At 41.3% G+C, this 12,988-nt stretch overlaps 1 protein-coding gene across 3 annotated transcripts in view; it reads right to left on the bottom strand.

Moving 5' to 3' along the window:
• LOC106567559 (double C2-like domain-containing protein beta) overlaps positions 1–12,988 on the bottom strand; it is a 367,378-nt gene that overhangs the window by 330,597 nt on the left and 23,793 nt on the right. For all 3 annotated transcript variants that reach the window (XM_045693460.2, XM_045693462.2, XM_082960276.1), the window contains 3 exons: positions 12,212–12,355; positions 11,837–11,966; positions 2,980–3,066 (listed from right to left, as the gene is read on the bottom strand). In XM_045693460.2, the coding sequence (XP_045549416.1) occupies positions 2,980–3,066; positions 11,837–11,966; positions 12,212–12,355 (361 nt within the window). The remainder of the gene's footprint in view (positions 1–2,979; positions 3,067–11,836; positions 11,967–12,211; positions 12,356–12,988) is intronic.

Genomic DNA, 12,988 nt, shown 5'->3' with positions numbered 1-12,988 from the left:
GTCAGTAAACGTCGGCAAAAAAGCATAATTAAATTGTTGCCAGCAGCACAGTTACAGTCTCCAACGCTCTGGATAACATGAAAACAGCCTAACCAGCTCTTCTAGGGCGAGTAAAATGGTCAGAGTGGGGTGTTCTCACATTTCTGTCTGGAAGTAGCTAGCAAGCTAGCCAATGTTAGCTTGGGTGCTTGACTGCCGTTGTGAGGTCAGAACGCTCAGATCAACCCTACTCATAGGCCAGTGTTCGCACTGAACGCTCTGAGAGTGAAATGCTCTGAATTTACAAAACGGACAATCTGACAGTACAGTTGCAGTCACCAACGCTCTGGATAACATAAAAACAGCCTAACCAGCTCTACTAGGGCGAGTAATGTTCAGTAAGCCATTCTTTGTGTCTGGAAGTAGCTAGCAAGTTAGCTTGGGTGCTTGACTGCTGTTGTTAGTACAGAATGCTCGGAAACCTTTAAAGAGATGGGTCGGGCTAAAGCTTAAGAGGGTGTGAACGATGCTGAATGGGTGTAGATAAAGAAGGGCTATCCAGTTGGTACCAAAACATTCAAAGTTTATCAACTTTCAAAGCAGAATTACCTTCCCATTGCTCCTCAAATGTAGTGTATGATATACCATTTTGTCTCTGCTTTTATCCAATGTTAATTTTTTGTATTTAAATCGAATTTTGGTACATAAGACTGAATAAAAGTAGTCGGTCACAAATGATCTCATCAATAAGCATGTTATCAACCAGAAACAGCAAGGCAATGATCATTTTAAGGATAATTTTCCAGAAAGAACACACATACAGTGGTGAGTTCGACCGAGTGAGCATGAGATGAGCCTAAAAACCGATAAGCTTTTGACCTGTCCCTTAGAGATAAGCACTGCTCACAGCTATCACAGAGTATCTCAACACTGTGACATAAAGTAAGCATATGAGATAGAGAGAGAGAGGGGAAGAGAGAGAGTAAGAGTGAGAAGAGTTGAGAAAATAGAACTGGGGTAAACTAAACTCAGGAGGGGCGCCTCCACAGAGGCATGTCAGCCCGAGCCCAAATCCGACTGAAGACAGCCATTTTGAGTAAGCACCTCCATCATCTGAGGAAGGCCGATAAGGTGCCCTGTCAAACACTGCCTTTCAGACAGTGACTCTATCTGCTGGAGCAGATTCACAGCGGAGGGAAATGAAAAATGAAGACTGGCTTTCGACGCACAGTGTGTGGTTCAAAAACATTTGCACATTTTTACATAAACGTCTTTATGGTACAGTGCCCTCTCTCAATCCTCAATCCTGCACAGCCATGGAATTATTCATGAGCTCATGTGATTTCTCCGCTAAAACTCACCCCGTCCTCCTTTTACCTCCACCTCCCCTGTTACAGTCCAGACTGCCTAGTGATCCATACATCAGGAGGAAAATAAACTTGAACAAACAGACGGCCTACCTGAAACCAAGAAGTTATGTGCTGTACGGTAATAATAATTCTGGGTCATCAATTTAGAGGCTCCATCTAAGCAGCTTTTCGGGGGCACTACTGGGATATGGCTTTCCATGAGGGGAAAGTGGAAAATTACTTGAATAATCTGGATACAGGCCTACATAATATGGAGGTAATAATATTATGTTAATATTAAGTGCTTCAGATGTTTAATTATTCCCCACACATGAAACAAACTCGTCCTTGAGAGAGGCCAGTTAAAATAATCCTATAGTATAGTGAGTGAATATGGTCCATTGACTGTTACTGTGCTTCACAAAAAGGTGTTTGGCTTGAATGACCAATATAAAAGCTGAAATAATGCACATCCATTTTGTCTATGGCCAGGTATCAAGATCTGGATCCATGATTGATATATGTAGGTGGAGAGAATGACAGGATTAAACAGGAGAACACCTTTGATATACGGGAGGGCATACGCCAGAGACTGATCTGGATGTCAGTCATACTGTATCACTCTCTACGGGGCTGTTGAAAAGCTACTGGAATTGAATGCAAATGTTTAACCACTTTGGGAAATCCTGCTTTTATGCTAAGTAGATAGTGATATCTTATTAGCATTATACTGGGGATAAATGACTCATAGCAGCACATTCATCATTAGCATTTCTGAGGAAGAAACCCATACTCCCTAATGAGAACGATTTAATGTTACACACCTGATAACATAAAATATAAATTCAGATTAAAAGATCCCTGGATGAAAACATGACGTACCCTGAGAGGTCTAGAATGCTCCATGCCGATACTACAGCGCTGGCACATCCCTCGAAACAACCCTTCATCGTAAACACTCTTATCGCCCTTTTATCAGCATTACAGGAACATTTCCATAACCCAAAATATGAATGTGGGGATAAACTACCATTGGTCCTACTTCCCAACCAATAAGCACCGCAGTGATTCATCCACACTGCTATGATAATCACATAAAAAGCCACACAGCTAATGAAACCAGTGTGTGAGGGCAGAGAAACTTCATGAAGTCACAACAGACGCGAGCTTCCTGCTATAGGGGGCAATCAGCAAGACAAGAGCCTTTGTCCCTCAATCAGGCTCCTGTGCATTATTAACAAGACTGTGGTGAGACGCCCATCCAGATCCGGCCAGCCCTGCTGATGACCACTGGGCCTCCAAATCAAGCCCCGAGAGACCCTTATTCCTGGAGGAAAGCCAACCTGCAGCAATCTGCCTGAAGTCTGTAAACTAGTTACAGACATGTAGTGCTGCTACTGAGCTACAGGTACATAGCTTCCATAAAATTATACCCTTTTGCTTCTCCATTTTTATTGCACTTTTCTCAAACTGACAGTGGTTACTTAATAGGGTATCCCCCTAATCAATGTGTAGGACTTCATCACCACAATGGGAAGCACCCATCTGGTACAGAATGTGAACAGTAATTTGGAGAATAATCAAAAAGCATGTAGTTGGCAGTTCAATGTATACTGTAGATGGGCTATCCAGTTGTAGGGATATACGTTACCTCTCTGTGTTCACTGCAGATCTTGCACAGCCACTGGGTTGTCTTCTGACTGCACTGGGTCTCAATGCCACATTTGGTGCATGCTTTCTGTAAGAGAGAAAAAAAAGTTTTGGTTTTAAATAGAACGAATTCGAATTGACCATGAGTGGAGTAACTTGTTCGAGTAATGTGGACAAAACACACACACACACACACACATATATATTTTGTGTTTTGTCCACATTACTCGAACAAGTTACATATATATATACATACATGCATACATACATACATACATATAACACATACATATATTACACACACACACACACACACACACACACACATATATATATATATATTTTGTGTTTTGTCCACATTACTCGAACAAGTTACATATATATATACATACATGCATACATACATACATACATATAACACATACATACATACATACACACACACACACACACACACACACACACTATACATACATGCATACATACATACATAATTACTTAGCTATAAAGTTTGCAACACTAAAAAAAGCTCATGATAATTTTACAGTTTGACTTGCAATTGACTATGCAATTTCAAACAAAAAGCAATGTTCCACATTGAAATTGAAAACAGTCAGTGCCAAGTCCAGCAACTCGGTAACTCATAAAATTGCAGAGTGCCTGAATATATACTGTATATTTTGCAATAACAAAATGTATTCCATAATAAATATAAAGGACACTTGTTTCTTCTTTTTTTACATTGTTCAAACAACAGAACTCTTAGTAAAATCACTGATGTGCGACTCTAGAGTACCATCAATATTTATCAAAGTTATCATTTTTTCAAGTTGAATATTTGCTGAGCCATCACAGCCAACTTTGTGAGGTTGAAAAGTTCACAGAAAAGTCACTCTGACACATCATGTATTTTCACAAGTCAAGTCATTGCACAACTCAACACCTCCACCACAAACAAAGTGGGTGAGTCACTTCAACATGCAGACTTATGTTGAATTCCAAATCGGCCCCAACACACTAGGAACTCCAGTAGACAGCTTCCTTCTGCCTTATGAATGGCTGGCTGGGTGGAGTTTCACCATATTGCATCAATCTATCCAGTCCCCTCAAATCTACAGCAGTGGCTAGGGGGTAAGGCCTAAGGGAATAAATGTTGAACTGAACATCAATCCAATCATCAGAAACATACTCTTTGTATATATATATACTAGTGTATGTGGACACCCCTTCAAATGAGTGGATTCGGCTATTTCAGCCACACCCGTTGCTGACAGGTATATAAAATTGAGCACACAGCCATGCAATCTCCATAGACAAACATTGGCAGTAGAATAGCCTTACTGAAGAACTCAGTGATTTTCAACATGGCACCGTCATAGGATGCCACCTTTCCAACAAGTCAATTTGTCAAATTTTGGCCCTGCTAGAGCTGCCCGGGTGATCTGTAAATGCTGTTTTGTGAAGTGGAAACGTCTAGGAAAGACAACCCGGACGACGCTGGGCCAATTGTGCGCCGCCCCATGGATCTCCTGGTCGCGGCCGGCTGCGACAGATCCTGGACTCGAACCAGGATCTCTAGTGGCACAGCTAGCACGGCCATGCAGTGCGTTAGACCACCGCGCCACTCGGGAGGCTGATTTGAAATCTTAACGCTGCAGCATACAATGACATTCTCGACGATTCTGTGCTTCCAACTTTGTGGCAACAGTTTGGGGGGAAAAGTCCTTTCCTGTTTCAGCATGACAATGCCCCAGTGCACAAAGTGAGGTCCATACAGAAATGGTTTATCGAGATCAGTGTGGAAGAGCTTGACTGACCTGCACAGAGCCCTGACCTCAACCCCATCGAAACCTTTTGGATGAATTGGAACGCCAACTGCGAGCCAGGCCTAATCGCCTAACATCAGTGCCCGACCTCACTAATGCTCTTGTGGCTGAATGGAAGCAAGTCCCTGCAGCAATGTTCCAACATGTAGTGGAAAGCCTTCCCAGAAGAGTGGAGGCTGTTATAGCAGCAAAAGGGGGACCAACTCCATATTAATGCCTGTGATTTTGGAATGAGATGTTAAATGAGCAGGTGTTCACATACTTTAGGTCACGTAGTGTGTTTGCATGCCCCTAACAACAAAATATGGAGCTCGTCACTGTCCACCTAGTGTAGTCATCAGCAAAGAGAGAGCTTGTTGGGATACAGCAGCCTAAAAGCTATCCAATTACATTGGGCACCATTACGTTCTAAGTTAGCTTAAAGGTAGACTGAGCGAAATGACTTGAGTATGACAGCAGATATTGAGATGAGCGAAATGCAAGACTTTGCTCTCACAGTCACACACAGTGTCTGAGCATGTGCACGGGTTCGCTTCACGCTGTTACAGCATGGTAGTCACGGGACCAAAACAGTGGAGAAGTTGAGCCTCGCGCTTCAACGATCTTGTTGGCGAAATTGGCCCACTATGCTGTTTACTTTCCACATCTATGTCATATTGCTGAGTCTAACTCAAGAATCGGTTTGGAAGCAGGGTTGATTATGATGTTCTAAAAGTCACAGGAAAGAAGCTTTAATCAAGCCTTATGTAATGCAGGAGAGAGCTTGGCTGAAGTGCCCATAATTGCCTTGCCTGAAGTAGCTTAGTGTTTTTAGTCAGCGAGAGAGAGAACGAGAGAGAGAGAGAACGAGAGAGAGAGAGAACGAGAGAGAGAGAGAACGAGAGAGAGAGAGAACGAGAGAGAGAGAGAACGAGAGAGAGAGAGAACGAGAGAGAGAGAGGTAGAATAATTTCTGGGTCTCCGTAGATCAAACATTTTCGCTCAACTGCTATCAGCTTAAATAAACAGTGACACATCTGACCCAATAGTCTCTCGTAACAGAATGTTAATATAAACGCTATATTATGCCAAAAAGCATGTTCTGGGTTCCAGGATTATGGGCTCAAAGACACCTGACTATAGCCATCTCATCTGTACTCTAGATATAGAGCGTAGTCTGATGGATGTGTAGACCTGTCAATTTTTACATCCAGAGCATGTCTTCTGAAGACTAGTGTCACCTAGCGACCAATACATCTGTCTGCCTTCCAATTACATACTAACAAATCTGGGCTATTTGTGTTTGGACTTTGGACTAATACTTGTTGACCGGCTGTCTGGATTGGTCGAGCAGCTTTTTCAAAAACAAAAATATAAATTCTCCGGTGGGAAGAAGGAGACTAGCGGAGACACAGGCTCAGGAGGGCACACAAACTGCTAGCAAGCCAAGCAATCCACAGGTAGTGTTAGCAAAAAGGACAAAGCCTATCCAACAACTACCTCGCCAGTCACTTATATTTCAAATCATGTGGTTTATAAGTTGGACTGCTGGCTGTTTAGAAGCAGCAAGCTAGCATGCTAACTTTCGCTATCAAGGCCAACTTAGCTAGCTGCTTAGCCAACAGCAAAGCAAGCAACTATCACATTTTGTTTTTTACATCTTAGTCATTTAACAGACTTAGAGTTAAGTGCATTCATTTTAAGATTGCTAGGTGGGACAACCACATACCTCAGTCATAGTATGCAAATTTTTCAAAGTAGCTATTAGCAAAGTCAGTGCTGTTTTAAATCCAGTGGTGTGTAGCTACAGTACAAGTTGGATGTCAAGAGGAAACCAAGTTAGCAGTTGTTGACTGCTATAAAGAGTATGCAGCATCAATTAGCCAGCTGGGTCATTCCTACCATGCAGTGCCATTTGGACTTCAAAAAGTTTGGAAAATACATTTTATATATAATTTTTTTTTGTATTCTATCAGGAAAATGACATGTTTAGACTTTCAGGAAAACATATTGGTCAAGCTCAGGCACTTCATCCATTTTTGGATGCATTTTCCAATTTGTAAAGTGCATAATACTAATAGGGTGGAAAAATTGTGAGCCAAAATTAGCCATAGCGCTGTGTGTGAGCAAGACTGAGATAGCATAATGGTAAACACTAAAACAGGATTTTAACTTCTCTTTTTCAATTTTCTCTATAATTTAGCCAAACAGGGTGGACATTTATGAGTGGAACATACAGACTAACAACATGAAATATGGGCAAATAAATAAATAAACACACCATTTTATCTATCTTTGCACCATAGTTTTCCCACTAAAGAAATTATGACAGTTCCTGAATGTGGTGTCATTGTAGGAAGGGGATTGTTTTCTTAAATGGAGAATTACAACTAAACAGGGTGGAAAGTGATATCAGGGACACACATCTTAAATAAAATAATAAATACAATAATCACAACTTTGAGGAAAGAGACTAAGACTATAAAATAATGAAGATTTTAGACGTATAATTTTATGGCTTATATTTCTTCTGAAAGTTGAGAAATAACACCTGGGGACATGGCAAAAACGCCTACATGCACTGGCAATTAAAAAAAAAAAAAGAATAAAATTCCCTTTCAGGATCTATATTTGGGTGTTAAGGTAAATGACACCTGACCTTGTATTTAAAGCCTTTTGGAATCCACATTTTACACTAAATAAGAAATTATATTTCCTGTGGACAGAAATGGCACCGCACAATAGGAATGACCCAGCTAGCTAGCTTAGCTCCTAGCAATCACAACTTGCTAGCTAGCTCAACGAAAATATCAGGAATAATGACAAAGCAATGGACATAAACAGCTCACGCTTGTAAAATAATCAGTCTGCATTTATTGCTGTTACAGTAAAGTGCCTTAGTAGTTCCATCATGTGTTTCCAAATCCTGAATCCATCCATACTATTTGACTACAGACAATAGCCTTCGGTTTTGGTAAAGAAACATTTTTTAAAGGCAAGCCTGCTAGGCAGTGTGTGCATCCCTGCCCCACGTGGAGTTAGTAGCTAATTTGAATATCCGAATGTGTGCACGTCTCATTGGCAGAGCAAATTAGCTTTTCTTGAACAGTATAAGGCCAAACAACTCTGTTGTTTTCACTCAGGCCAAGCAGGGGAACAAAGAAAAGCTGCTTTATAACATCATTAATTATCATTTGTTAGGAAGGACATCTATTAAATTCATATTGTAATTACTTTTTTGTAAATATTTAATAAAAATCTGGAACACTGGACATATACTTTAATATGAGAATTTGCCAGAAAAACTTAAGTCTAAAATCACAGTGTGTATCAATCTCGTTGTGACGTAAAGTGTGTGTGGTGTTATACTGAGACAGATGCCACCACACTCACACCTGCAGTGAACTGAGGGTCTTACACATCATAGCAGTGTGTGTGTGTGTCCACTTCATTCCCTGGATAGCCCTGCATTTGCTCTATGACACAGCCTTACACAGTCCAACCTGTCATCATAGAGTATCACTCAGCAGCATAATTAAGTTTCGGACAGGACACTTAATATAATCAATGCCTCCACACCTGTCTATCCCAGTTTGGATGGTGAAGACGAGGACCACATATCCATCTCCTAGGAGAGACTGTAAACACAGACTGCTCTTTGCCTGTCTTTTATGGCTGTGCTGCCCTCTACTGGGCCTTACATTTACTACTTGGCTTTTCTTTCCTACACACTTCAAACTGACCTCTCAACATTTGCTTTAATGATACATAAAACAGTCTAGTGTAGACCAGGAGTTTGTATAAGGTCATGAGTATACTATTTTGAACGTATCATGAGTGATTAACATTCCATTGAGAACCAAGTAATTTGCAACGTCAACAAATCTAGAGCATTTTTCTTTTTTTCACAACTATATCAGGGAAATTAGTATATCCAGAACTGTATGCCACGTTTGATTTGAAACAGTATGCTATTTTATATGGATTATCATAATCACTCCTCCTTTCATGCTTAGGCAAGTGATTTAGAGATTCACATCTGAAGTCTCTGCTGCAACCCTATGGTGAAAAGTGATTACTGCAAGCTGGCTGTCCAATTAAGCCCATGCTTTGGAAAAGTGAATTGAATTGCTATTCACTACAATGTTTATATCTTATAGTCTTTTGCCTTGCTTGGCAAGAGTTATTATGTTATAGACATGAAAGAGCTCTTGTAAGTATCTGTTTGAGATGATAATCCACATCATAAGCACTATTGAATAGCTAAGGTCCCTGGGACTAAACACCTCCCTCTGCAACTGGACCCTGGACTTCCTGACGGGCCTTCCCCAGGTGGTGAGGGTAGGTAACAACACATCCGCCACGCTGTTCCTCAACACAGGGGCCCCTCAGGGGTGCATGCTCAGTTCCCTTCTGTACTCCCTGTTCACTCATGACTGCACGGCCAGGCACGACTCCAATACCATCATTAAATTTGCCGATGACAACAGTGGTAGGCCTGATCACTGACAACGACGAGACAGCCTTTAGGGAGGAGGTCAGAGACCTAGCCATGTGGTGCCAGGACAACAACCTCTCCCTCAACGTGATCAAGACAAAGGAGATGATTGTGGACTACAGGAAAAAGAGGACCGAGCACGCCCCCATTCTCATAGACGGGGCTACAGTGGAGCAGGTTGCGATCTTCAAGTTCCTTGGTGTCCACATCACCAATAAACTAACATGGTCCAAACACACCGAGACAGTCGTGAAGAGGGCACGACAAAACCTATTACCCCTCAGAAGACTGAAAAGATTTGGCATGGGTCCTCAGATCCTCAAAAGGTTCTACAGCTGCACCATCGAGAGCATCCTGACTGGTTGCATCACTGCCTGGTATGGCAACTGCTCGGACTCCGACCGCAAGTCACTACAGAGGGTAGTGCGAACGGCCCAGTACATCACTGGGGCCAAGCTTCCTGCCATCCAGGACCTCTTTACCAGGCAGTGTCAGAGGAAGGCCCTAAAAATTGTCAAAGACTCTAGCCACCCTAGTCATAGACTGTTCTCTCTGCTGTTCTCTCTACCGGAGCGCCAAGTCTAGGTCCAGGAGGCTTCTAAACAGCTTCTATCCCCAAGCCATAAGACTCCAGAACATCTAGTCAAATGGCTACCCATACTATTTGCAGTGCCCCCATCCCCTCTTTATACCACTGCAACTCTTTTGTCATCTATGCATAGTCACTTTAATAACTCTACCTACATGTACATACTACCTCAAATAACTAGTGCCCCCACACATTGACTCTGTATTGGTACCCCCCTGTATATAGTCTCGCTGTTGTTATTTTACTGCTGCTCTTTAAATTACTTGTTACTTTTATCTCTTATTTTTATCTGTACTTTTTGAAACTGCATTGTTGGTTAGGGGCTCGTAAGTAAGCATTTCACTGTTGTATTCGGCGCATGTGACTAATAACATTTTATTTGAACAGCAGAATGAACTCACTCTTATATGGTTAATACAGTCTAATGCAATTTATTACATTTCCTCTCAGAGACCCACAGAATGCATTTCCCCTTTGTATTTCTTCCCTTCTGATCTCATTACGTCCCAGTGCCACTCTAGCGCAGAGGAGTTGGAGAAAACACGAGAAAAGGCTATGACCAGTATAGATAAAGCTACTGGTCATAGAAGGTCAGTGGGCTTCGAGGTCAATATGTCAAACAAACAATATCTGTAGGGAAATACTGCAATTGTAATGGTTCACTGTTATAAAGAGTAGTGAATTCATCTCATTTTCAAGCCTCTAGTTGAATCAGGTGCTGGGAAACATTGGTCTACTTTTTATTCTTTCCCATTTTAGAGTATTTCAACAAACTGACATTGGCCAGACATCTCCCGCACTAGAGCGAGGCAATATAGACAAAAAGTTATATCACGATAAATTGACCCATTGTGCTCGATAACTAGAAATACAACATTTATTTTATTTTCATTCAGTTACTTTCCAATAACGGAAATGGTCTAGACTAACATTTTCCAGTGCCTTCAAGAAGTAAGACAAAGAAAGCTATTTCATTTAACATGTTCAGGGAATTCATGATTGATATTTTGATATGCAACATGTCAAAATAGAATCCAGAATAATCAGATTTCTTTATGCTCTTTAGAGATTAATTTGCTTGCATCTTTTTTGTGCATATTGGCCTAGGCTATATGCTACATAATTCACCACCAGAGGAATTGGGAACTCAAAACACATATTAGCTAGATTGCTAACTCAAAATATGATATTGTTGCTAGATAGACGTGCAATTGATATTTTACAGTAAATGTAATGTCCTACAAAAACGTTTAATTGGTAGGCTACTTGATTGTATTCACAGCAAATGACGGTTCCACCTGCGCATCATCTCAGTTACCTTAGGGCTGGGAATTGCCAGGGACCTCATGATACGATATCATCATGATACTTAGATGCCGATACAATATGTATTGCGATTCTCATAATTCTATATGTATTGCGTTTTGATACTACAATTTCATTGCAATGTTCCAAACATATTGCTCACTATATGTCTACTGCAGAGAGATGAGAGCATGAAAAAAAAAAAGGTTTTGATCAGTCATGGTTGGCTCACTATTTAAAAAGATGAGAACAAGCTAGCACAGGTACAGCCGACTAGCGTTAGCTAACACTCGCTAGCAATATTTGTAGTATTTTTTACAAATCGATACTTGGAGTCAAAGTATCTTTTTAATATTGTCCAAAATAATAACGTGATATGTAACTGTATTGATCCCCCCAGCACTAAATTACATACTCTGGTTATAAAGTGGTGCCAATACCTAATCACCAAAAATGACAGACGTAAGCAAAATTGATTTGATAAGAGGAAGGAAATGTCAGTGCAGGTAATTTTCGGTTTATTGTCCCAGCTCTATCCCCTACAGTATTTTCAAATGCTGGGAAGAGCTAAGGATTAAAACCAAAGGCACTGCAACCTTTCAGGACTGTTTGGGCCTCTGCTATGATACAACGGTAGAGCAGGCAGTGTGGTGACATTTACCTTGCAGCAGTCCTGACAGAAGATGGAGGGGTTTCCCAGGAGGCCCAGGACCTCCCCACACAGCAGGCACTGGGACAGGCCGTTCCCCAGCGCACTCTTCTTCATGTTGTCCAGACGCTCCACCAGCCTCCTGGGACACACACACACACAAAGTTACAGAATGGACACAGAGGCTAAAGTTGGCTATGTGCTGCCACTGACGGCTCATGGATTGACAGTCCAGATAAACTAACAGAAAGTCATGAGTCATGGTTTTATTACCAAGTGTGTGTGTGTGTGTGTGTGTGTGTGTGTGTGTGTGTGTGTGTGTGTGTGTGTGTGTGTGTGTGTGTATGTATGTATGTATGTATGTATGTATATATGCGTGCGTCCTACCCGATGCGGAGCTGTTCAATCTGCTCAAGTTGCTCAGCCCTGCGGATGACACTAAGGATGATCTCCACCTCCTGCTGCTCCAGCATCTGGCTCTTCCTCTGTCGGTCTGTACGGAAGGTGTGCACCGACCAGCCTGTCTGCAGCCTGGGATACAAACAAACAAGTTGCTTCACGATGTCGATCAATTCAATTTTGTTGTGTCATTCATTACATGTAGCAGTGCAGGCCAAAATTAAACCTGTGTGATGTGACTAACAGAAGAGTTATGCTTATGCATGTATGCACACCTTACAAAAATATATACAGTTGAAGTCGTAAGTTTACATACACTTAGGTTGGAGTCAATAAAACTCATTTTTCCAACCACTCCACAAATTTCTTGTTAACAAACTATAGTCTTGGCAAGTCGGTTAGGACATCTACTTTGTGCATGACACAAGTCATTTTTCCAACAATCGTTTAAAATACATTACTTCACTTATAATTCACTGTATCACAATTCCAGTGTGCCAGAAGTTTACATACACTAAGTTGACTGTGCCTTTAAACAGCTTGGAAAATTCCTGAAAATTATGCCACGGCTTTAGAAGCTTCTGATAGGCTATTTGACATATTTTGAGTCAATTGTAGGTGTACCTGTGGATTTATTTCTAGGCCTAACTTCAAACTCAGTGCCTCTTTGCTTGACATCATGGGAAAATCATAAGAAATCAGCCAAGACCTCAGAAAAATAATTTTGGAGACCTCCACAAGCCTGGTTCATCCTTGGGAGCAATT

Source organism: Salmo salar, chromosome 13 (genome assembly GCF_965601325.2).
Source record: "Salmo salar chromosome 13, fSalSal1, whole genome shotgun sequence".
In the NCBI taxonomy this organism is placed as follows: Eukaryota; Metazoa; Chordata; class Actinopteri; order Salmoniformes; family Salmonidae; genus Salmo; species Salmo salar.
This window is presented reverse-complemented; position numbering and strand designations above follow the sequence as displayed.